Source organism: Lagopus muta, chromosome 1, assembly GCF_023343835.1.
Source record: "Lagopus muta isolate bLagMut1 chromosome 1, bLagMut1 primary, whole genome shotgun sequence".
In the NCBI taxonomy this organism is placed as follows: domain Eukaryota; kingdom Metazoa; phylum Chordata; class Aves; order Galliformes; family Phasianidae; genus Lagopus; species Lagopus muta.
In genome coordinates, this window is record NC_064433.1 from 52,033,917 (window position 1) to 52,060,604 (window position 26,688).

The 26,688-nt window shown below is 39.9% G+C and overlaps 1 protein-coding gene across 2 annotated transcripts in view; it reads left to right on the forward strand.

Moving 5' to 3' along the window:
- The window catches only part of LARGE1 (LARGE xylosyl- and glucuronyltransferase 1), a 279,750-nt gene that overhangs the window by 165,318 nt on the left and 87,744 nt on the right, over nucleotides 1-26,688 (forward strand). For both annotated transcript variants that reach the window (XM_048933508.1, XM_048933516.1), the window contains one exon: nucleotides 7,393-7,564. In XM_048933508.1, coding sequence (XP_048789465.1) covers nucleotides 7,393-7,564 — 172 coding nt within the window. The remainder of the gene's footprint in view (nucleotides 1-7,392; nucleotides 7,565-26,688) is intronic.

Sequence of the window (26,688 nt, forward strand, 5' to 3'; positions counted from 1 at the left end):
ACACAGCTTTGCTAGGCTCCTGGTATCCTTGACAACCATTCATATAAATAGTAAGGACCTGTTAGAGGGGTAGGGACTATCAGCATAATAGAAACCTGTGAATCACCTAGGAAAAAATTAAATTCAAGGTTAAAGTCATTTATGTTCCCCAAAAAACATTAGGAGAATGGTGTGTTTTCGTTTAATTCAGGAATCATGTTCTTCTGTTAATATTGGTTGGATATATGACAGGAAAGAAGCAAAGGTTTGGATTTTTGTTGTGGTTTGTTTTGTTTTTTCTTTTTATTCCCCTCCCCACGCTCAAGGTGAGATGCAGATAGGTTCCTTTTGGTGTTTCTCTGGTGGCAACTTTCAGGTGGTGAGTCACTTTCTTCCTCCTGGGCTCTGCTCACTCAGAATGAACCCGTCTCTTTTGATTCTTCTTTTTTTTAATTGCCTGTAAAAAACAGTGTGATAATGAAGACATGAATGTTAGGCATATTTATTTTTAACCTGCTGATACTCTTCTTTCTAAGATTGCATTAATCCAGTCTCAGCAACAGTATGTTTCATCTTACTCTGATAAATCAAGAGAGGGAGGATGGAGATCAGCCATGTGGGTTTAGGTGTGAGGCATGGCCAGCATGAAATGGGAAAGAATATCCTGAAACTAACCCTGATCTATGCTTATGCTGCTGGAATTGTGGCTGTTTTCGTGAATGTGAGAAAAGTCATGGGAAAACTTCACAGCTGGATGAAGTTCTACCTGTGTGAAACTGAAAAACAGTGATGAAAAATACTGTGTGTTGAAAAAAGTGCCTGCTCTGTGCCAGTAATATAATTTTGTTTATATTCCCTGTCTTTTTATGCTTTGTGTTGCAAAATAAACACAGTAAAATGATGGTCATTAAATGGTGACAGTATTTTCCTCCATCTGAGAAACTACCTGAAAGCCACAGTTCTTCTGGCTTTGTCTTAAATAGAATCACCTGATTTAAAGAACAGCATTTTTATCTCACTACCTCTAGCATTCATAGGAGCAGCAAAGCACTAAATGAGTAATGAAAAAGCTATGCAAATAAGTTATCAACTGTGTCTAGGAAGTTATTCATCCAATCTGAGGAAAATAACTCGTTACTATGATCTGATTCCATGATCAGAATTTCCATGGGTGTTTCCCATACTTGGGCTAATTATAAAGGCTGAAGGAATGACCAAAGAATTTGGTTTGTCTTATGTCACAGAGAACTCTCCAGTTTTAAGTTCTTGCCCATTTTGGTACAAGTTTTCAGGTCACTGTGAGACAGAATTCATAATATTTGTGCAAACCTAAAACACTCTTTTTGATTATACCATGACATGGAAGTTTCTGTCTCTTTCGCTTTGCTGGCCATTTTTCAGATCCTGAAGTTAGTTTGTCACCTTCAGGAATCTTTTGGGACGTGGGCAAGGTGAGGATAATTGTACTAGGTGATCTTAGAAGTCTTTTCCAACCTTAATGATCTAATTTCTTAGTCCATCTCTGAGAGGGGTACATGCAAGTGGCAGCTTCTGCCTGTGGGCATGAACCCCGCCAATACAACCCTTGGATCCTTGCAAGATATTTGCCGTAGTGATGCTTTTGTCAATTTATCTGAACAAGAAAGAGTATATTTTATTTGGAGTGGACATGAGGATATTATTTCATAGCAGAGGATTATTTTGATTATTTTTTTCCCCAGGGGTGTCAAGGAAGATGCAGTGAATTTAGTGAGAAAATCAGTGTAATATGGTTGCATTTTTACAGTGTAAAGAGTTTAAGGACATGCTGCCAGGGAAAACACTTCATCAACCAAAGTTCTCCCATCTTATCACACTGAACAGGAAGGATTTTCTGTAGCTCAGGGGGTGCCACAGTGCTATATGCTGTGAGATAGGGAGGAATTTTGATAAGAAAATGGGAAAAATATGTTACTGAACAGACGAGGAAGGTGTGAGAACTGCAGCCCATTCAATCAGAAAAGTCAGGTTGGGAGGTAGTCAGATTCAGTTAGCTGGAGAAAGGCTGCATCTGCAAAGGAAATGCAGGGTCAGGTTTGTGTGATTGGTTAGCTCATCCTCTGAGTGTTTTATTATGTACTTCCTCCCAATCCTAGCTGAACATAGCAAGCCAAATTGTTAAGTTTTCAGTCAGCTGTTGTTCTTAAGAGTTTAAGTGATGAGAGGAACATGTACAGTCCCTCAGAATATCTTCTTCTGTGTTAGCTACTGTTTTGTGTTGTGATCTGTATATGTATTTACAACCCAGCACTAGGGTAAGGCTTCTAATACATTTTCTCTTTCCTTGTGCTTCACTTTATAGTTCTTATCCTAATTTTATTAAGGTAACAAGGAGAAGGATGAATGCAGAAAAAATGATACTTGAAAACAAAATACCTCAGCCTGTAAGTCTGAGGACATTTAGAAGCATGGGGTATAAAGAGGAATGTGATGGTGTTTGAATTTAATTAATTGGGCTGTTAGCAAATACAAAACTGTGTCCCATGCTGGCACACAACTTCAAGGTATATTTTTCTCCTGACGTAACCAGAGCACTTGCCCTCTTCCTTTTCATTCTCATGCTCATGACTGGCACTAATCCCTGCACCATACTTTTGACACTCAACTTTCCAAGCTATCTTCCTTTATCCTGATCTATGATCAGGTGGCAGCTCTTAGTAAATTAGAGAAAAGAACTCTAACCATGTGTGTACAGGGATGGGCTCTGAACTGGCCATAACCACTCAGGGAAACGGGTTTGCTATTAACAATAGTTCTGTGAAAAAGAATGACAGCCAAATTAAATTGGTAGATAGCTGGATCCATGCAAAGAGGAGTAGCAAATAAGCTGTGGAACTCTTTGCAGTAGGATGTTGCAGCTGGTTAAAATTTACAGCAGCTAAGAAATTGTCAAATTTACAGACGAAAATTCCCTGAAAAGCTGTTAACCACAGGAATACCACCTTTAGCTAAGAAAATGGTTAGCCTTGAAGTGATGAGGCAGATGGACTACATCATCTTTGAAAATCTCTTTCAACTGAACTAGTCTAGTCTAGTCTAGTCTATTCTGCTCTACTCTGCAATACTCTATTCTACTCTACAGTAATCTACACTACTCTGCTATATTCTGAAATTGACATACCTTGCCAGATGATGGGAGCATTGATGGGAGAGATACCACTGTAGAATTTCCATGCTTTTATGCTGTTTGATAGGCTCTCTGTTATTGGAGGCTGCCTGCGTAGCTCTATAGACTCTTGATCAGGAACCATACAGGCACCCATAAAGTCTTCTTCATTTCCTGTTGGTCACAGCTCCCACCCTAATTATTTTCATACAGGTAATATTTCCCATGCTGCTCTCTGCTCAGTCTACAAGTTTCAATCCCCTTCATAGACTCCTAAAGCCTTGGCATGTGGTTGCTATACAGTTCATTCAGAAAAGTCACTTGTTTTCCCTCAGTCACAGAAGCAGGGAGCTTGATTTTATTTTCAAGCTGTATGCATTAGACTTCTTTCCTTAAAATGATACCAATGCAGCTGGAGCAACAGTGAGAAATCTGAGTTGGGCTCTGTATAGCCACAGTGTTTCATTCAGCTTTTCCTAGAAATGGTCTATGCAGTTAGGGAAGACCATGTTGGCAAAGTATCCCTGCACGTGGAGGCTGTTGTTGCCACTTTTCTCCTATTTACTGAGGTAATCAGTTCTGTATAGCATGCACTTGAGCATGTACTTCCTGGCAGAAGAACTGAATAATGTAAATAGTTTGTTTTCAGTCTTCAGTAATCATAGAATCGCAGAAGGGCTTGAGTTGGAATGGACTTTAAAGCCCACCTAATTCCAATTCCCTTGCCGTGGGCAGGGCTGTCACCCACCAGGTCAGGGTCTCATCCAACTTGGCCTTCAGTGCCTCCAGGGATGAGGCAGTAAAAATGGAAATAATAGAATCATAGAATCACCAAGATTGGAAAAGACCTCCAAGATCATCCATTCTGATGAAAGATCTTTAGTAAGATTTTTTTAACTTACCTTATTAAAAGAAAATAAGAATCACTGTCAACACCAGCTAAATGCTTCTCTTTCCTCATGAACTAAAATGCAGATTCTGAGAGCTAGAGATCTGAGATAAAAATACAGACTATGTTATTTCTACTGAAGTGAGAATTACACAAATGGGAAAGTATGTCATGCAATTTTGTGTCAGTTTACTCTTTTACTAACTCTATTTTTTTTTCTGCTCCTCCCATACCTTCTAGGAATATTTGTTCTCAGAAAGCTATTCTGATGCAATTTGTAAAGCAAATGATTCACAGACATTCCTGTATGGGCCATTTTAACTAGTCTAAAGAAAAAATATATTAAGACCTACAGAAAATACCGAGGTAACTTTTACATAAAGGAAGTGGCTAAAGAGGACAGCTTAGAGGTTGCACAGTTTCGCAGGCATTTGTGCCTACGCCACCTTAACTATTTCAAACTGGCATTACTGAGCACCGATTCAATCACAGTGTTCTTGAATTTTATTTTATTTTTAAACAAGGCTATATGTGATGCCCATAGAGAATGAGCCTTCATAGTCTTGTTGTGTAGGGTAAGGAGTTTTTCTTGGCATGTATTTGACATGGTTACATTATTCATGATTAGCAATGCCAGCAAGAAATTATTCATTATTCTAATTTGACCCCTGTTTATGTTTTAGTCAACACTACTTTAGGAGGAGAGAAAATTTCAGGTATGTTGAGCCAACTGACAGTTTAAGCTTCAGCTCAGGTTCAAATCAAACACTCTGACCACTTGGAACAGAAACTGTTCCTCTTCATTTTCAATAGCAATCGTTTGAAGTATCAGGCTTCAGGATGGCAAGCCTGCAGTGTGTTGAGGTTCTGGGAATCTTGAGGGAAAAGGAAGTAATGGCTCCTTGAAGGTGACTCTTTTCCAGCTGCCTTTTCCCTTCTCTGCTTATTTCAGGCTATCCTGGAGACATCTGAGCCCCTGCCATATTAGGCTCATTTGCATAAGCATATTAGGAGTCATTCTGGAGCAGTATTGCATTTGGACTAATTAAATGAGGGACATGCCATCCAAAATTAATAACAAGGGAATGGATAACAATAAAAGCAAGCTCAAGTCTCTAAAATTACATTAACTCCTGCATTATGTCAGTATGGCTGGAGAGCTGATCCCCATGGCTGGTACAGCACAGCTACATCAAGTGACAGATTCAAGATGATGTGCAGAGGTTGGGGAATTGAGATAAATACTGCTTTGCTGGCACTTAGCTGTGATGGTCCATTCCTTGGGCCATCGTTTGGGAGAACTGGGATCGCAAATACTTAGAGTTTTGAGGGTGTGGGTTTGAAGTTCTCTTTGTCACACACATAGAAAACAGTTCTGGGGAGTATGGAGATTTATGTGTGTATACCCAGAGACTTCATAGTAGCATATTTCAGGAAGACAGAAATTAGATTTCTCTTCTAAACACCATGCGAATTACAGAGAGAACAAGCAAGCAAGAATGAAGTAAGAATGATGGCTTCATAAATGAAACCACGCTGTGTGTTACTTCACTCTTGAATGTATTTCATAATGGTTTCTACCAGAGTCCTTGCATTTTTGCCCATTCACTTGCTTCTGCTAATTCTGGCATTCAGCAGTGCAAATCTTATAAAGGAGAGCACAAGTACGTAACACATTCACTTGTCTAGGTGCAACGCCAGCAAGGTAGTGTGAGCAGATGCTTATATGCAAGTTATATGTGCAGGCAAGTGAAAGCACTAATTTATTGTCAGGATGAGATATTTTGAAAAAATAAAACACAAAAACCAACAACAAAGAAAACCATAACAAAAAAAATAATAGAAACAAAAGAAAAACCAACCAACTTCGCATCTTGGAAGTTGTTTTAAGATAATCTGATTTTCCTGCCTTTCCCCTTAAAATTTGACTTTAAGGAGAAAAGGTTTGCTCTGGTATCCTCAGTCTTTTTAATTAACTTAGTGGGGGGAAGGTCTGCCCTGATACAGGGGTTGTGAGTATACGGAAGGAAGTTGTGTATCTTGTTAGAAGGAAAAGAGAAGGTCAGCTTAGGCTGGTAGAAGCCTTGTTTCTTTATATTCAAAAGGAAGTGCACTCTATGTAGTTATTATTAGCTTTTTTTTAACCACTCTTCCAACTTCCCAATAAAGTTTAGGAATTGGTTCTGTTACAGGAAGGTTTTCTTGAAGGATCCTGGAGGAAGTGAGTTCTTATGTGCAAAAGCTATTTCACATAACAATTTTTACAGTGCCAGTAAACAGATACGAGGCAGTTAAGCAACGGAATCAAACTTCAGAGCTTTATGAATGCACTGGGCTTCTACCTACTTCCTCTGAAGTATAAATTCCAGGCTAAATCCTGAAACCTTTCTCACTCAGGCTGCTGAAATTCAAAACACTAATGGAAGTTAATGGGAGCACTGCTCAAGAGAAAACTCAGTAAAAATCTGAGAACTTCAGTGCATGCCCTTTAGAACATTAAACAAGGAATTTCAGACACAGTAATAAGAACAATTCAAAAACTTTTATACCTCACTTTTCAGTGATGACTTCTGATATTGAAGAACTTGAGCTCACAAGAAGTGAAATATATAGCTCATGGAACAATCTAGTGTCAGTAGCACAGTGAGGCATGGAAAGCCTTGTAACTAACTTTGGAAGCTGTAAAAATGCTTTGTTTAGCCCTTGTGGAAGAAGTATAAATGTTTAGGTTCGCTCCCTTAATCAAATAAATAAATAAATAAATAAATAAGGCTACAGATCTTCTCCTTTCTCTGCCTTTGAGTATCTCTGTGTGATGTCAGCAGTGATAAGATAAGGGTGTAAGGTCTAACGAAAATTTGAGCTTTCAATAAAAAAAAAACGTTTTGCAATTTTCTGGCCTGTTGTTCCAAGTGAGTGGCATTTTAAAATTCTGACCCATAAATCTGTAATAAAGGAAAAACAAAAAGTTCTACTTCATAGTCAGAAAATTCTGGGAATAGCAAACACAAACTTTTTTTTTCTGTTTGAAAAAGAAAGTAATGTATGATAGACCTGGAGTTGTGGATTAAAGATATATTTCACTTCTATCAGGGTATGTGGATGTCTCAGAACAAATTGTTCTACGTTGAAAGGACTTGTCTGATTTTAATTGTATTGTATTAAAAAGTTGCCTCAATAAATCTTTTTTGTTCCAGCATTCAGAAACTTCAGGGTATTTCAGAACTTCTAATGTTTATTTGAAAAAAATTTTAGATGGTTCTGTTTTGCTCGTACTCACAGACTTTCCACTGTTACAAGAAACCAGAGTCAGAAAGAGATTATGTATCTAATTGAGATTGTTTTTTCTTTTTCTTTCTCATTTCCCTTTTCCTGTTAGTCGGAAGTATCTTGGATCCCCAACAAACACTACTCTGGGATTTACGGGCTGATGAAGTTGGTTCTGACTAAGACTCTACCTTCCAATCTTGAGCGAGTGATTGTCCTCGACACAGACATAACGTTTGCCACTGACATTGCTGAGCTGTGGGCTGTCTTTCACAAGTTCAAAGGTATTCTAATGATTTTTTTCCTCTTTATTCATGGAGGAGGGACAGTGGTAAAGCAGGCAGCAGAATGGAGGTGAAAGTCTGAGTTACACTGGATGGTTTCGTTCTTTCAGTGTAGTTGTTCTGTTTGTGAACACTTTCATCAACAATGTCCCATATAGAATGATGGATAACACCTATTATCAGTGTAGTTTGTTTTATTGATCCAATCGTTTGGGACAGACAAGATTTTGACAATAGAGTAGATGATAAAGAATTATGAGCATGCTTTACTGAAGTACCATTCAATCCCCGTAGGTATCCAATACTTGGAAGAACTGGTTTTATATTACTTCTTATTAATAACAACTGATTAATACTTTTAATGTAACTTCTCTGTGATGCCACTGACAGTGAATGAAGCTTGGATCATATTCAGACCGAGGAGATTGAAGGAGGCAAATTTGCACATCTGAATAGACATGAGTTACTGTGTGCTCCTGTTAAAAGAGTTGATAGAGGCATCTGGATGTGTTCACCTAATGCAGCTTCCTTCCCCGTATCCCACGGCTCCTTGAAAACATTCTTGACAAGGAAGAGACACTGTTAGAGTAACTGTGTAATGAGATGGTGACAGAAAAGCTCCCCAATTCCTTGTCACAAACCAGAGTGCTTTCCTGGCTAGTACATGGCTAAAACTACCTAGTTAATTCTCTCAGACTTGCGTGTTGCCAGCTCTTCAGGGTCAGAGGCATGCCCTGCTGTTCTCTTGCCCTCAGAATGAGTACTGGAGAGCTGGTACATGCAGAGGCATTCCATTGTCCTGTCTTGACAGCTCACAGCCCCATAGAAGTTCAGCCTTGATGTTAATCAGTTCTCTTTAAATCACTTCGGACAAAAGTCAGCCTAAGCGAATAGAAGAATTTATTTACAGAAGCCAAAATAAGCCGCTCTGTTACAAAGGTGACAGAAAAGAGAGCACATTCAATCTGCTTAACCCATGTTGAAATCCAGAATGCCTTTTTGCCTTTGCTGTACCCAGCTAACAGGCAGTAGCACTTATCTTCTGCTCAACCATCAAGCACTCAGTTCTAGTGCTTACTTCTCTGTGCATTTTTTTCCTTTCAATTTTCTGGAAACACCAATATCCAAACCAGAAGCACTCATTTACTTATTTCACTGAACTATACACGAGCTTTTTTCATTAAGGAATATAAAGAGGAGTATGAAATGAACTTGGGCACAGATCACTACATGGTCAAGGACACTAAAATCTGAATTGAAATTAGAGAGATCCTCTGTTTGTTTATGTTTTCTGGCCTAGTTTCAATGAAGGCTTCTCTTTTTAATGGGGTAAGAAACTAAGCATAAAGCCAAACTTGTAAAGAAAGGAATAGGGAGCAATGAAGGCCTAAGGAAAAAAATACAGGCAGAAGAGATGGAAATATGGACAAGGATGTTTACTGAAAGCCAGAAAAGCAGATGTAAACCAAGGCAGTCGTTCAGCTAATTAGAGCTGTGGAAAGCTCTAAGTCACACACAGAGCCAGAATTCCTGTGCACCTGCCAGCCCTCATAACATACCTATCACTCCCATGTCACATGTGTATGATTTTGTAAGTTGTGTGGTTTGTCTTCTTAATTCCTGCTGACCACCTGCTTCTCCACAGTGTTTTACACGTAGCAACAAATTGCTCGGTGTCTACATCTGCTCATCTCCCAGATGGTCACATACAAATAAAGGCTTAATAGCACAATCCTGTAGAGCGGGGAGCTCAGCAGGGTGGGAGAGGACTCAGGAAAGCATGTGTGCCCAAAAAAGTGATCCAAAATCTTGGAGGGAAGAGAGAAATGAAAGTCTGTCAGTCCAACCTTGTGGTGCAGCTTACTTTATGGAGTGCAATCCCACTAAACAAAGATTCAGTGAAAATGGATTGTGGAAGACAAGGGCAAATAGTCTGGAGGGTTGCTGCCCTTTTACTGCTTAGTAAAAGATTGATTTAACTCACACAGTGATTCTCAATTTGTCATCAGCGTCTTTTTATTTTTCCCGTCAGTGTCTCATGTCATTAGCTCCAAATATTCAAATGAAGGGTCTGTTTTTAAACAAATGTTGTAGTCATCTCCCTTCAGAAGTACCAAATAAGTTTATGAAGATTCCTTTGGGACAATTCAGTGTATTTGTTGAAATATCACTTAAGAGAGATGCAGAACTCTTGGGAAGTCAAGTTCTAATCTCCAAAGGAACCTGACGTTGTCCTTGACCCCAGTTTAAGGGGCAACTTTACAGCCACTGGTTCCCTTCTAGGAATGTTCAAATACCCAACTGTTGGCCTGAATCGGCCATTATAAATTGCTTGCACCAGGATACTGTTCAAGCACATACAAGAATTTTTCACGTCAGTGAAACCCCCTTCTGTGGGTTGCTGCAGGGTAGCACTTGGGATTGTCCAGCACAGCCTCTTCCAATCTGAAGTCAAGTAGAGATGGGAGAAGGACTCTGTGACAATTTCTGTGCCCAGGAAGACTTTTCTTCTCATACCAAAATAGTGTCTAAAAGAGAACAGTAACTCAGATTGTCATCCTCTTGGAAGAAACTTAAGTTCCATCTAGAAACCAGGAAGAATTTCTTTACTGTGCAAATGACAAAGCAATGGCAGAGACACTGTTGAGTCTTCACTTTGGAGATCTTCAGAACCTCTAGACATTGTCCTGGGCACCCTGCTCTGAGTTTCCCTGCTTGAGAAGAGCTCGAATCAGATGATCCAGAGGTCCTTACCAATGTCAATCAATTTCACATTAAGGATTGTCTTGCAGTTTAGCCAGGTATGATTTTCTGTGTAGAAAAGCCCCTCGGTGTATTTTTAAGTAGTACCTAAAATACTCAGTATCCTTGTTCTGCAAAGGTTCTTTCAGTCATTTCAAGGACTGCAGAGAAGATCAGACCCTTACATAGTAGCTTAATATATTAGTTGTTAAAACTACTATTATATCCACTCTGCAGAAGGAAAAAAATTGAGTAGAATTCCTTTTGTAAATTACTGTTCTTCTGCCCTTTTGTGATAAGCTCTTTGCATATGCCCTTATGATAAGTGGTGCAACTATCCTGTGCACAAATTAAGGCTCTACATATGTGAATTTATTTGAAGACCTCCTCTTTGAAGTGGCAACCTTAGGCTTAGGGAGAAATTCACACCTCTTTTCAGAAGAGACTGTCTCTCAGCAATGTGCCATTTAAAATTTTCTTTCAGCAATTACTAAAGATCATATAATTATTACTTTCAAATGCAAGTTTCAGTCTTTATGTGTAAATACGTCTTTGGAAACCAGTAACTTACTTCAAGAGTCAGACACAGGTTTTCAGCTGGGATCTGAACATTTCTTTAGTCTTATTCTCTCCTGTTCTCCCAAAGATAAGCAGTCTGTTTCTCTAGAACAGATATATATATATGTGCTGCCAAATATTGACTTCAAAAGGTGTGAGTCTGCAGTCCGTCTAGTGAAGATAACCTGTCATGCATGTTTTCTGTGACTTAGTTGACACTGATTAGGTTTTCTATTCATCTTTCACAGGATTTTGACAGTTCTAAACTTGAGAAAGCATCTAGCCTAAGGGCAGAAGAATGGGACTGTAGATCATATGCATTCTTAGATGAAGTGCTGCAAAGTATTTCAGACAGCAAGGATTAGTGTAACCAATATACTTTTATTACAGAAATTGTGTGAGTTCTTCTGAGAAAAGAGCCAGTCCAAAGCCATGCTCTCTGCCATCAATCTTAAAGTTATTTTAAAGGCCACATCAGATAATTGTTTTGATATTTTTGCTTACCCAGATTCTTGGCATTGAAATGTGGTTATTTTATTCTGAGCTTCTCATTTTGACTTTAACTGTTTGTTAAACATGGGTTCTCATGAGCATTCATTTTAAATGTCTGTGTGAATTTATTTGGGATCTGACTATTACGGTCATGATAATTATTTGTTACAGGTTGTTGTTCCAGTCAGGATCTCAGCCTGTATATATCATGTGTGCTTTACATATCACAGAATCATTGAAGGTTGATTAAGGTTGGAAGGACCACTAAGATCATCTTGTCCTACCATCAGTGACCACTCATTCTGTGAAACATTTACCCTTTTCTTGACCATCTCCCAAGATGGTGACTCTACCACCTTCCTGGACATCCTGTGCGAATGCAGCACCACTCTTCTGAGAAGAAATTTTTCCTGGTATTCAACCCGAACCTTCCCTGGTGCAACTTAAGACCATTCCCTCTTGTCTTATCATTGTTACCTGGGAAGAAGAGGCTCACCCCCCACCTTGCCACAACCTCCTTTCAGGTCATTGTAGAGAGTGATAAGATTTCTCCTGAGCCTCTTCTCAGACTGAACAACCCCAGTTGCCTCAGCTGCTCCCCATCAGACTCGTGCTCCAGACCCCTCACAGCTCCGCTGCCCTTCTCTGGACACACTCCAGGGCCTCCATGTCTTCTGGTAGTGAGGGGCCCACAACTGAACACAGCACTCGGTGCAGCCTCGACAGAGCTGAGTACAGAGGGACGGTCACCTCCCTGCTCCTGCTGGTGGCACTATTGCTGATATTTCTAATACAAACAAGGATGCCGTTGGCCTTCTTGGTCACCTGGGCTTATATGAATTGCAAGAAACAATCTCTGTGCTTTACTTAGTCTTAGGTGACCATTCTGCTGTCTGCGCAGTTCCCTTAGGCCATCACTGTACATGAGACACAGGTGAGGCCCACAAGTGAGACCTGAACAATCTCTGTAGAGTTAAGTGTTGAGAGCCCCTTTATTAAATGGAATTCCATGTCTAAGTACATGCAGTATCTCAGAGCCTTTATTGAGCAGTGATGACCTACCACAATATGTTACTCTCACAATCCAGCCAGCTAATACAGTGAATGTTTTAATTACGTTTAAACAGTACAGCAGGATAGAAATTAACCGGTGTGTTCCAAATAACTCTACCTGTAGATTAAATCATCCAGAGAATATAAACTGCAATTAGTGTTGATCTCTGAAAATCAGTCTTCTGTGGAAAGCTGAATAAGACATTAAGGCAGAATCTTCATTACCAAGGCATCCAAGAAGGAGAAATGGCAAACTTAAGAGAAAGACTGATTCCTATATTCCTACTTCGCATTAGGAAAAACATGCAGTAGGTGTTTGCTTTGTGTCAGGAGCTCAAACCGTGATAAAAATCCATACAGATATCACAAATACCAGAGAAGGTCAACAGTGGTTTGGGTACAGGATCAAGTGCCCACAGCTGAGGAAGGATTGGCACGTTGTCAACCCCAAACCTAGAATTCGTAAATGCTCAGCATGTGAGCGCTCTGTCGTATTGCTCTGCAGAATGCCTGAGGTAACAATCTACATACAGGTTAGTTCTGAGGTTCTTTGGGAAAAAGAAAATGAAAAAATCACAACCATCCCAAAATTCACCATCTCCTGTGTAGGTGGTTCAGTAGTGACATTCCTACAAGAACTGTTGCATGTAAGGTTCTAATATGACATACATGCATGGGTTTTAATTTGTGTTTGAATCGGTGTGCCAGAAAGTGAGATGCTGATGGCACCAGTGAGAGTCAGGCAGAGCCAGCAGGTGCTGTACAAATGTGCCTGAATTTGGCTCTACCAGTGAAGTCCTGTGCTAATAAACTATGCCTGTTACAAGGCTATGTTCTTCTGCAAGGATTGCACTTTTGATAGGTATTCCGGTCTTCAGATGATGTAAAATACTCTGTTGTTGCCACTGTTTCATTGTCACCTATGGCTGAAGCCGGGATTTGAACCCCAAAGTTGTTTCCAAGCAGTTTCCATAGTTCAGTCTCTCAGTTTACAATCAGTAAATTATTAAAGCTTCCACAGATCATTCTGACACAGGATCTCTGCAGGCTGACATGCTGTTTGTGTTAAATCCTGCAGCGATCTTTCTGCATCCTCTGGTCAGTACAATAGCCTTTATTTTCTCACAGTTGAAGAGGAAGGCATTAGCAACGTACACGATAGTGTGTGAAGAAATAACACAGTATGAGTCAGTCTTTTTGTGAGGGAAACAGGATCACACTGTAGCAGAGTGCATTAATAAAATTGTCAGGCAGCTATTAAAATAGCTTAAAATCATCTGAAATTTTATAGGTGTCTGAAAAGGCCGAATGGCACTTGTCTTCGCTCATAAAAGGAACATCTGTTAGTTTCTGAAAGACTTGTATAAGTGTTTAATGGTTAGACTACAGTACTTAGCTCATCCTAGGGTTATTCCACAAATGCAATACATTTTCTCTTTGAAAAGGTCCCTGTGGAGACTCTGTCTGCTTAAGATTTTCTGTTCCTGATTCGTGGTGTTTCCATCTCTTCTGCTGCAGAAGCTTTGAAGTTTCATTGAGAAAGAATCCCGCTTGTTAGCTATAGCTGATAGAAGTGCTGGGGTGTGTTGTCCTCTCTCTGGTGATGCAACTGTATCACCTGTGTGTGAAGCTACAGCACTGAACACTGAATTGCAGTTTATCTAGGTGAAGAGCCAAAGAAAGTAAACATGTGGGATATTAGGGAAAAAAAAACCACAAGTTTTTAACCACAATTGGAGATTTTGCTGATAACAAGGAGGGGATCAAGGAAAGAGGTGGCACTTCATCTAGCTGTAGGTGTCCCTGTCCATTGCAGGGAAGCTGGACTAGATGACCTTTAAGGGTCTCTTCCAAATCAAATGATTCTATATGTGATGTGTTGATTCTGAGGATCTAGGAAGAAAACAGTTCTTTCCACACTTGTCAGATAAGTTGTCAGGTTAGAAGACCTTTTTTATTCCTTTTTTTCCTGATTGCTTTGCCATGATATTCCATTACTGAGGAGGGAATATGTAAGAAAGTTGACCTCCGTAGAAGAGCTCCAGTGGGGAGAGTTTATTATAAGGATCAGCATGCGCACATTCCAGTTTATGGGTTTTAATGTGGCAAGGGACATAATCAGAAAGTTCTGATTATGAATTGCTGCCAAAATAGAATAGCTGCAGTTTCTGAAACATCTGTAGTTCTTTTTTAGCTGAATGGTTCTTTGTTTTCTGCCACCAGGCAGAAATATTCTGAGGTTAAGGGTCAACAGTGTATAAAAATTGCGTGTAACTCATGGTAGGGGAAATTCTAAAACGAAGAAAAAAGAGGAACAAGGTGTGGATTCTTTATTTTTCCATTTTCATTTCTAAGGGATACCCTTTGGTCATGTTTCCAAGTTGTTTCCTGTGAGGGCAAGGGATGTTTTAATTAAAAAGGAAAGCTGATACTATTTTGTCATCCTCTGACTCCTCAACTGGAGGTTTCAGAAGATAAACCACCCCATGTTACAAGATTTGTAATAAAATCTTGTTGGCAGCACTGAAATCTGAGGGCTCTTTTCTACCTTCTCAACATCAATCTAGTGCTTTTTCTGCATTATTTTTCTCCATTTTTTGTTAAGCTGCCACTCATTCTACAGCTGTCTTTTTCAGCTTAGATGCTATGATGTATCAAACACCCAAACTAAACATTGTATGACTCACCCAGTGTTGAAAAAAAGGAAATAAAAAAACAAGCAGTTTCTGTCTCCTCTGAACTCCTTCTTCGGGATTTAGAGAGACATTAATTCTATGAATCTCAAGTACTCCAGCTGTGGAGAATAGACCTAGAGCTTTCCAAATTGCCTTGCAAATCTTTGTTAAGGGAAGGCTGGGCAGAGCAAGCCATCATGGGAGCAGAGCGCATGTCCCACATCAGGAGGTAGAAAATCTACCCTCTCTTGCAGTAACAGACTCAAACATTTGTTACCTCTGGCTCAACAATTCACAACTTTGCTTTTTGTCATTGTTGAAGGCTATTCAGAAAAGTGCACTCTTCGCCCTGCCCTTTGGATGCTACTCCCCTTGGCTGGAGCACACAAATCAAGTCCATGTACTGCTTGCTCTCCCTGGCAAGTCACTGTTGCATGACATAGCTGACAGTAAGGCAGAGCAAGTGTATGAGCAGGTAGTGAATATGGAGGAGTGACAATGTATCTGTTATCCCAGTGAAGAATTTGCAGTGACCATTCACCTCTGCATGTGTGAAGAAAAGCCAAGCCCATGAGACGCATAAGTCCTTCACCTAAGAAGTGAAGTTTACTTTAAGGTTTGTTAGTTGTATTAGCAATACAAATTAAAAAAATTAAAAAATGAATGGATAGGTTTGCATGCCTGAGGCCCTCATTCTAATTACATGCAATCTATCAAGCACATATGCTTTTCACTGTTCTGTGACATGCATTGTAATAACATGATATTCTGTTCTCTCCTTCCTGAACCAGGCATATTCTCTGAGCCTGCCTTGTTCTGCATTAGCAGTCTGGTTTTTTTTAAGGACCTATGGCCCCATTTCCAATTACAAAGCTTTCATCTGAGGTTTCACTTTCTTAGTTTCGTGCTGCAAATCATGCCTCTAATACAGGCAGCACAAGGATTTGCATAAAGTTTTGTAGGGAATTTCTGTCTCAGGCTCAAGCTAGAATGTATTGTCTATCAGTGGTATGACTGTCCCATCAACAGAGTGCATGGTATTGCTGTTTGCACAACCAGGGAAGAGGGAAAAGAGCTTACAGAACTAAATCTGTTTATTGCGTAGTTGAACTAAGGCAGCCTACAAATGCACCATGTACAGAAACATAGTTCCAAGGAAAAGCAACAATCAGTGCAATATTGGGGAATTAGTAGGCACCTCAGAAGTTCCTCCTTTTTTAGGCAGTTTAGAGAATCAGAGTAATTTGAACCCCTTATTTTAACCCCCAAACAAAAGAAGTAGGCATGTGTTCTAAGGCCCATCTCACTCCACATCACCTGATGTCTTTTTAATTCTCAAGCTTGCTCTACTCCATACTCTTTGCAGTAATCTCTAGTTTGCATTCAGTGTAGGCCACGCTGTTCAATTAAACGAATGAGTTTTTTTGCACCTCAGACACTTTCCTCAAAGGAAATAATTTCTGTACTTTGGGATAATGCTAAAAACAAAGATTTTTGTCCTTGCCCTTGCAGAAACATACTGAAAGGTGATTGATAAGCTTGAGAGTAAAACTCAGAGACCAACTGTGTCCATAGCTTCTCTGTATTTTTATTTTGTTTCCCAAATTTAGTGGCAACAAAATTCATATTTTGGGCTTAAGTTTCACATATGGCACATCTGTAAAGCTCTTATCTCCGTGCTGGGAAATGTGGTAATTTTTTTTTTCTTTTTTACTTAGCAACTGGGGAAGCTGTCAAATTTATGCTGTTCTGATGTACCAGGAGAATTTCTGTAAGGGTATATGGGTGGAAGTGTAGCTAGGAACATTTTGTAACATTCAGTTGTGCCATTGGCAAATAGGCCAGACTGTGAACCGTGCAAAGTTTGAGGACCAGCACATGCTTACTGCTTCTGCCCTGCTGAGACACTGGTAAGTTTGAGCAGGATTAGAGCTCTATAGTAATATGAGTAATAGTAATAATTTTCTCTTACATGCTTGTCTTTGGCTTACTCTGTGCTTCCATTCTTCTAACAACAGAAACTGTGAGCCAATCTGTGCTCACACCAACCTACTGAAATGTACCACCCCCCCTGAAACCGACTGAGGATCTCCTCAACTTCATTAATTCACGATCTTACCATATCTTCCTGCAAATGGTTGTATTTTATAGACAGTAATAATGTTTTCTTCCTGCATGCTTCAGGATATGGTTATTGTAGGTGCCAAGTGGCATCTGTAGGACTGTCGACAGGCTTTTTGTCAACCTACTTCAGAGAGAGATTGGTACCAATTTTTATAGTATTTGGAGATTCAGGTAGTTTCCCACACCACTAAGAAACGATGACATGAATACTGTTACGCTGGTATCCTAAAATCCTGTGAGTGCACATCTCGGCTGGTATCAGCTGGCTTTATAAAACATGGGAGTGAACTGAATGATGCTGACTTACATCAGTAAATGATTCTAGCTCCTGTATCTCCCAGTTTACATAAACTTTACAGCTGCTTTTATAGGCTAACTAAAAAAAGCTGGAATAGTCAGGGGAGCAGGCTTTAAATTCTTCTCAATCACTTCTTTCAACTCTAGACCCCTGGTATGGGTCACAAGTAAAAAGAGCTGGGTGATCTCAGCCAGGTCTGATGTGCATGAAGGCTGAATTGTGTAAGCAGGGAAGTTAAAGGACATGCTACTGAGTATGAGTTTTGAGGCACCTTAGAAGGAGCAGGAGATGATGTTTGCATTACTGTTGGTAAAATTATCACAATCACGTGATTCTTTGAAATGTAAAAATGGAAGTGGTAAGTAAACAACAAAATAGCATGGAGATGAAAAGTAGGAGTGAATATATAGGATACTGAGAAGGAAGAAAACATAGGAAAAGAGAGAAGTAAAAACACATCCCAAGTTAGTCAAGATAGATTATCTTAAAACTTGTCTTAGATGAGCTTAAAATGTAAATCACAGTACATATCTGTGAAGCTGTAGAGAAATAAATGTATGTGTCTAGAAATTTCTTGCATTTCCTTGGCAGCAGCATCTGACTATATGAAGAATCCTGCCAAGGAGATAATGGAGTATACATTAGCATTAAGGAGCTAACCCAGTATTTAAGTCAGTGCAATTTGGGTCTGACCCTCCTGTGAGGTGAGTGCTACAAGTATCACCCCATCTTGGTTGGGGTCATCAACTGGTCCTACTGTCTTTGTTATTATACTTTTATTTGTTTTGCTTTATGGTGCAGGAGCTCTTTTTGTGGCTTAACACTTTCAGGTTAAAAGTTTCTGCAAACCCACTGCCATGGAGCCAAGTGGTTTTCTTTTTCCAAAAATGCCTTGTACACTGTAACACCCAATCAAGTGTTTGTGTGGGGCAGGAGGGCTGAGAGTGATTTGTAAAATTGAGAACAGCAGTAATGAAGTCCCATTCTTACGATATTTTTTTTTTTTTTGCTTTGGCTTTATGCTATTGCTTTTAAAGGTTTAGTTGCCATAACAACCCAAAGCAGTCCTGTATTACCATAGAAACATGCTGTTGTGGGTGGCAGTTTTTATGAGAGTCTTTTTTTTTTCCTCTCTCTCCTCTTCACACAGTGTCTTTAACATTGGCCTTTTTGCTGATATATCGCGTTACACTACAGGGGTTCCATAAGTGTCGGAATTATGTAATAAACAACAAAAAAATGAAGCAAATACTTAAATCCAAGAGGAAAATCTGGTTGTTTGGGATAAAGGAAGAAGTAGCAGTAAATTCCTTTTTCTTAACTTGGAAGTCAAAAAAATTGAGCTTATTTCAGGGCTGGGTAATCAGTCTACACGAGTAAATACTGAGGCAAAAACACAGCGAAAGGGGAAGTAAGAATATGCACCAGGGACTTAGTATAAAAACAGCTTGTCATGACAGTTGTAGTTATCAAAAGACTGGGCTACTTTAATGTGCCCTGCATGGGGCTGCTCCTTGAGACTCTTCAGAGGCTGAAGTGAGAACTGCTGAACGAGGCAGCCCTCTTACAAAGCACTGCTTCATGCTGAGAGTCGGTTCCAGCTGCATACTGATAGCCTGCTGGATTCGGATGTTGGTCCTGACCTGTCAAGCCCTAAATTGTTTGGGATCCCTCTCTGTCAAGGACTTTCCCTTTTCCTGTGTGAGACCTTTTAATAGCTGTGCTCTGCAAAATCTTCTGGGTTAATAAAAATTGGTAATAGAGCTTCCAAAAATCTGTGTCCCCATCTACTCCCTTACTTGGCTTTGCTAGAGCAGTAGACCACTGGAGTACGTCAGCACTCTTACTTGATAGATTACTGTGCATGTTTGTTATCTGACTTCAGACTGAAGTCATGGACCAGTTGCAGACTATATACTCTGTCCCAGCAAAGTGCTGCTGAAAAGACACTGCTACAGATTCATCATTTTATTACGAGCCACACGACTTGTTTGGGGAGACAGTGGAGAAGCACAGCCAGACAGCAGTGGAGATTGTTACTGATCAGGGTTGTTATGGGAAGGCATGACTCTTGTCGGTTCTCTCTAATCTGTTGCATCTATTATGAGAGAACTTTTCCTTCCCTATAGTTATATTTTAAGTACCATAGAACTTTCCTGATGGTATCTTGCAAGAGTCCCCCTTGTCAAGAGCAAGCAGGCAGCAAAGAGTACCATGAAGTCCAGACGTGTTTTATGGTTACTGACTACAATGGCTACAATCCTAGACAAGTCTGCTATTGCTCTTACATGGCCTTCAGTTCTCCAGGTTCGATTCTGGATTTCTCAGCCCTGCTGGAAACTGCTGATTAGTGGGAAACCAATTTTCTTTCCCATTTTCTGAATATCTCCCTCTAACCTTTTCAGAGACATGATATGCTAAGATGCTTCTTATCCTTCAATTTATGATATTGGAAATCCCATCTATGATCTTGAAGTTTTTACATGAGAAAATTTCTATGTAATATAACAAAGATTTGTTGGACATAACTCTCCTCTTCTTCCTCAACTCCTTCCTCGAGTCAAGAAGTTTCCAATAAGAAGTCAAAGGTTATTGTTAAGTATTGTAAACACTTTCTTCTTTTCCTTTATGTCCTGATGACATTTTCACTTCTACCCCATGAAAAAGTTGTAGCCAAACTTCAGAGAGACTTTTATATCACCTTGAAATTAGTTCCTGTTGCAATATAATTACTGAAGACTGACCACCATGCAGTGTGATTTCTTCTCATTAATCTTAGTAAGTAGCTATAGTCAGTACAAATCCATGCTCAGAATGGTCCTTCCACTTCTAATTCAAAACGGGCTGCCACAGCTGCTTCTTTCTGTCAGTCTTCCTGTAAACTCTGTAGTTCGTAGTTGAGTTTTATAGCTGAATTAGAAGATACTTATTTTCTTAAGAGCTGAACTGTGCACAGGTGCTCAAAGCTAACATCTTTTCCACTTGTTTAATATTGAGGAAACTCACTGTTGAGCAAAGTACATGCATGAGTGGGTTCCTGAACAATAATAGGAAAACTGAATGGTATACCCTGAACTTTTCAAAATTGCTGGCTAGTTACCTTCTACAGTACTAATATTAAGGCAGCTGTTGCCTCTTATATAAGCTTCATTTTTAATGGAGCCGTAGATTGAAAAATAATCTTTACCAGTCTCATGACTGACATTTTTTTTCCTATATCACTTGACAGAGATTGATGTATGAGGCCAGCACAGGTAAAGAAGCAAGATTGCTGTCCTAGAATCATCTCAGGATTAGATCTAGATCTGGAATATGTATCTGTGCAGATGGAGAGTTCATGGAGTTCTCCTTTTAAAGTGAAGCAAAGATGAGCAGGAGCTGCAGGTTGCAAAAAGCTCTCTTCTAGCCCTGTAACAAAAGAGAGGTGATTCTAACCCAGTTATTCATCTGGGAGTTTCAGAACACATAACCAGCATTAGCTTGACCTAGCCAGTACACTCAGTACCATTTAAGCGTGGGCAACAAACACTGCACTTGAATATCAGCATGCTTCAATAGTTCTTCATGTGCTTCAGAGCTGCACTGTCATTACATTTGTGACAGCAATATTTGAGCTGCCTCATTTTTCACCTTTCTTACAGTCTGCAGCCCTTTTCCTGTCTTTCCCATTGCCGTGTGTTTTCTGTAGGGAATTGGAAACATTAGCAGCATGCACCTGAGGCACACCTGCAGTTCCTTGCTGGAACACACGGTCTGATCTGGGGAGGCACACTTCACCACACAGATAGCCAGGTCTGTCCTTAACCTTGCCCCAAAAGGCACCAAAATTAAGAGGTACAGAGTCTTGTTGGTTCAGAAATAGAGTAAATATGGAACTAGAGACCTCGGCATAGGATCAAAATGTCATAGCCACGTAGTACTAAGTGCTAAGCTGGTACAAATTCACTGATTCATTTTTGTTCTAAAATGTTAATGGGTGAACTCTATTCTGAGAAACCTTACTCTGGATCAGATGCCATCTGTCTTTCCATAGTAAGCTTAAAGTCAGCATAAACTACAAGTCATGTGGTATGGTTAATGCAATAGAAATGTCATTCTGTGCCCACATTTGATTATGTATCAGATTTGCTCTGCTGGGTGACTCAATCACGAACAGATCCTGTATACTAATGAACATAGAGCCATCTCTGGAGCAAGGCTTGGACTAACTTGGTTGCTCTGGGGTACCTTCCTGTTCAACCGACTTTCACATTGAAGTCTGACGAGACTGCTAATTTCTCAGGCTGAAGCTTGAAAGGCAGAGTCTAAAGTGGAAGAAATTTGATTTTAGAGATCCCAAGCTCTGATTAGTCTTAATTTATCCCTTGGTAGAAGAGTAAGATGTTTAATCATTTCTCTAACAATATGTAAGGTCTCCAGGTTGTCAAAATTAAGAGCTAAAGATTGGGTTAGAAAATCTCTGGAAAGTGTGTGGAGACCTAGAGATCACCTTTCATTATTTTGGTCCTCTTGTGACCAGTGCTTGAAAAAGCAATGATAAAGTCTGAAGGAAGTTGCAACTGAAGTTCAAAGCAGAGACAGGAGAGCTGTAATTTAAGGCTGAGGGCTTCAGAAAACAAATTTTTTGAAAAACAGAGCCATGCTTACATGTCCACCTCTGCAAAAATGCACTGAGGATATACTTCTTAAGACATCCAAAATAGCTAGCACTTTTTGTTCTTCTCTCCAAAGACTACCTCTGTCTAGCCTAGCTGTCAGGCAAAACATGACCTTGCTCCTGCAGTGTTGTAGCTCTGATGTGTTGTTCATAGTGAGTCCACTGCAAAAGGACAAAGAGGAGGCACACTCTTCCAGACGAATCAGCATAAACGACTATCCCTATTGCATTATTAGCCTCCTGAAGCACCTTTATCAATTACCAATACCCCTTTCCTGCCTGGCAAGTGGGATTAGGATCTCTTAGCAATATATTGAAAGCAATTGAATATCATCCAGCAATTGCCATGAGTGAAGTTGTAAGTAATTAGTACTAATGATACTTATGAGAGAAAGCAGGTGTGGTTGAATTGCACCTTTCCCTTTTAGACACAGCATATATGCAAACTGAAAATGGTTGTTTAATTACGTGTTGGGGTTGTTGGAGAGTTTTCTTCGTGTATTTTCATGCTGTTTGTGAGGAAGTACACTGAGATGGCAGAACGCTGTAACCATTCCCCCTGAGGCTTGTGTAGATGCAGTGGGAAGGTGGGGAAAAATACCATTTTTCCCACCACAGGATCTTGCAAGAATGTGGTGCATTTTTCACTAAAAACCCAGTGTTATCAACAGAGGTCTCAAGGGAAACATTTGTGAGATTAGGCCAAGATCCTTGTCTCGTTTACCACAGGCTGAAGCCAGAGTAACTCCATTATTTTCATATAAGTTATCGCTGGATTTATATTGGTGAAAAAGAGATGAGAACCCAGCTTTTAATTAGAAAACAGTACATATGTGTCACACAACTATTGTTTTTCTCTCTAAAATAGTAGGATTTAGTGAGTAGCAGAAGTCTTCCAGAAGTAATCTTACCATCAGTGCTCAATGTAAGACCAGGAAAACAGTTGATCCAGATACAGGTTTTTTTTCCTGAAAAATGAAACCCCGTGAAAATCTGTTAACATTTGAAAAATAATGAGGCAAACTTTCGGAAAATGTCAAACTCAGTTAGATCTGGTGATAAAGGGAAAATGGGATAGATTTGATTTAGCTCAGCATAGCAAAGGATTTGTCTGTCTACTCCTGAACTCCAGTTTCAGGGTTTCCTTTCTTTATTTCATACACCATAACCCATGTTTTAAAGGCACGGCACAGTTCTTGCAAATGGGTTTTTCTGTATCAATGGCTATTGACGATTCCTCACTTGACAGACTGATGCGATGCCTTGTGAATCACAAGGAGGTTCGCCTACGTGGTGGCAAGACAAAGATCTGGATTTGTCTGGCTGTACACAGCTGTCAGAAGTGAGTTTTGGAGATTCAGTGTGGTGTAGATGCTCTGCTGTGCCTGTCTGCTGTCAGCACACAGCTTCCTTGTGAGGAGACCAGAGCTTTTTCTCTTCACAGTCCCAGCAAGACTCAACATTAGAGCAAGGAGGGTTAACTCAAGCTGGGGACTCAGTGCCAGGGACCCTCACAAGTGCGACGAGAATCAGAGTCCTGTCTCTCAGGTCAGTGAAAGGCACAGCAAATCGTAGCTTTTCCTCCTTATTTTTTAATATAGTGCTTTCCACTCATTTCAATCCCATTCAGTATTTCTCTCTGTTTTGATTTCTGTTCTTCAAGCTTTTTCCGGAATTATGTTTTTTGTTATTTCCCCACTCTTGCTATTAGCCCTCTCAGTGTCTCTGTAGCATTTCTGGTCCTCAGTGGTGTGTGCAATAGCTCTCAGCTTAATGACACCTACACTGCAAATTCAGGGTGCTTTTTACCCCTCTTTCACTGCTGGTAATGGGCTGTGTTCATTCAGACAGCTTCTGCTGAAGGGAATAGAGGAATTTTAACAGCCTGGTGTACCACAGGTCAGGATTTATGGACCTGGCCAGAGCTCCAAATGAGAAGCATATACAGCATCTGCACACACTTTCTGTAGCTGTGAAATAACTGAAGGGTTCTATTTTTATTTTAAATGCCTTTCCTCCGTCCCCTCTCTTTTTATTTTAAGGTTTGGTCCTCTCCTCAAAATTCTCCTGAGTCATGGGTTATTATTTTCATAGCCAGTCCAGCCGTTCCATTATGAATGCTTCTGCTTTTATGCTGAGCATCACTGCGAAGAACATCTCTCTGACCCACCTCCGCTGCTTGCTAAGTCAACTGCCTTTGAAGTACCTGTAATAAACTTGCTCTGATGGTAAAAAGAAAAGCCTCATTAGTTCCAGCCCATATTTGGGATGCACCTCTAAGCCATGCTCATTCTGCTTCTTTCTTTTTAATATTTAATTACTGATACACCTTACCTGACTCATGCAGACTTGTAGTGGTGAGATTTTTCCTGCATTTCTACCACCTCACTTAACTCCTCGCTGACAGCCTGGATGACATTTACATTACAGTCTTTGAAACGCCTGGCAGAAAATGTAGCAAAGGAAACGCCAGTGCAGTAGGCTGCAGTGGCTGAGAGGGGCAGGAATCCCTCTTTGTCAATTGTAGGGCCTACAGAAGGAAAAAGGCGGCATAGCTCCAAAAATGGGCAGCTGCTGATGGGGAAATGTTCTACCTGGTCTCCTGAAAAAGCCATGCTGCAATGAAACCCAAATAAAAGCAATATCCAGGAGAGGGTAACTCTGTTGCTTTTATCTCTTTTTCTTTTGGGTACTTCTATCCAAACTGCTATGTGACTTAAATGCCTTTGTGTTCCAGCCTCATTTAATCTGATCTCTGTATGCAAGTGTTGCACTTTGCTCACGTGGGGAATTTACTTTGAGTCTGGTCATTAGTACTTGATTTTACCTATCTGTACTCTAGCTAAAGTGGAGTGTGATTTGTTTATGCTTGTAACTAAAGAGCTGTTTCAAATGCCTGTCTGGGTTTGCCTGGTTTGTCAGTGCTTTGCATTGGTACAGCTACATTGCTAGTTAGAATTTGGGCATATCCGTACAGAATGCAGGTACTTCTAATGTGGAAAACAGAAATGGTATTTACCTTTAGACAGAAGGCAAGCAGTAGTAGTTAATTTAACCAGTTGACAGAAACAGCATTCTAGTAGCAAAGAGGTTAGAAGATACTCTTTGTTTTGTCCTCTCTAGTTGAGTGGTTTCAGTTTATGTAGGGCTTTGTTTTGTCTTTGTGGGTTTTTTTTACATGTCAAGTATAAAAAGCTCTGCCAGCTCGCTATCAGTATGTGACCAGTATCTCTATATCTTTATTATATCCTGGCTGGCTACATGAGCATTTGATGGCTACCCAAGAAATACAGGAAGATATTTTCAGCTACACCAGAGAAAGTAGCTGCAGCTTCTGCACATCAGAACCTAGAATCCCTAATGGGAAATAATATATGGAACTGAAATACTGAACTTGAGAGGTTAGCTCCTGAGACCTGCCTTGATGGGGATAGTTTACCGTGCAGGAAATTGACATAAAAATCATAATGATAGGAAAAAAAGAAAGCATATAGTTCTTGTTTGTGGTCTGGCTCGTTGTTACATTCCCTCACTTTTCGTATCTGTCACAGGAGCAAAAAGCTGCTTTTGGGGGAAAAAAATAGTTGTGGAATATGCAATAGTAATAAAGAACCCCAAGGTATGGTGGGATTACTGCTTCCTGGCCTCACAGAGGAAAGAGGACATTGGACTGTGGAAACAGAGTTAATTCTCAGGAATTTCATTTTTCAGATTCTTAGGAGTGTTTCCAGCTCCTGCTATAAAGCACAACATGTTCAAGAAATTTTACAGCAGGGCCAAAGTTCTTTGGCAGATATTGCAGGGTCATTTTGATCCTCTAAACCCTTCTGCATTTAGCAGGGTGCTAGTAAGAGCAGTAGGTACTGCAGATCTTAAAATAGCTAAGAGGCAGCAATGAACAGCAGTAGCAATATTATGGGTATAATGCCACAGTTTCCCCAATGAATCACAGGGATCCAGGAATTAATAAAACAGGAAATGATTTTTTGTCTTTTAATTGCTAGGGTATCAAAGGTCTCTGTTACAAAATCCTACCTGGACACATTTCATCAGGGTAGGAGTTTTAGTACATATAGTTTTGGTATATGGAAGTTGCAAGATAATGTATCAAACACATACCTTTGTGAACAATATCATCTCAAAACCAGCATTAGTGTTGTTTGGTATAATTTAGCCTCCACCACTGTTTTTGAAAATATCTTATTCCTCATTCAACACTTCTTTCCTCTGTGTTTAACACTGCATTGTAAACTCCACCAAAGATGTCAACAGCAGATTTCTTTACTCATTCAGAAGAGTCTTTTATAAGTCTAAACTGGGAGTTCATCATGACCACAATTAGGTGAAGCTAAGAAACAAAGCTTAGTTTTCCTTTGATCTTTTCAGAGGAAGTTTGTTGATCCAAATCCTCCACTAGGATTGGAGTTGACTCAGTGCTGATATGTCCTTGCAGGTCTAGCATGTTCCCTCTTCCAGTTAATTGTTAAGGATTTTCTATTGATGGTGTCCTCTGTGTGTGCTGTTC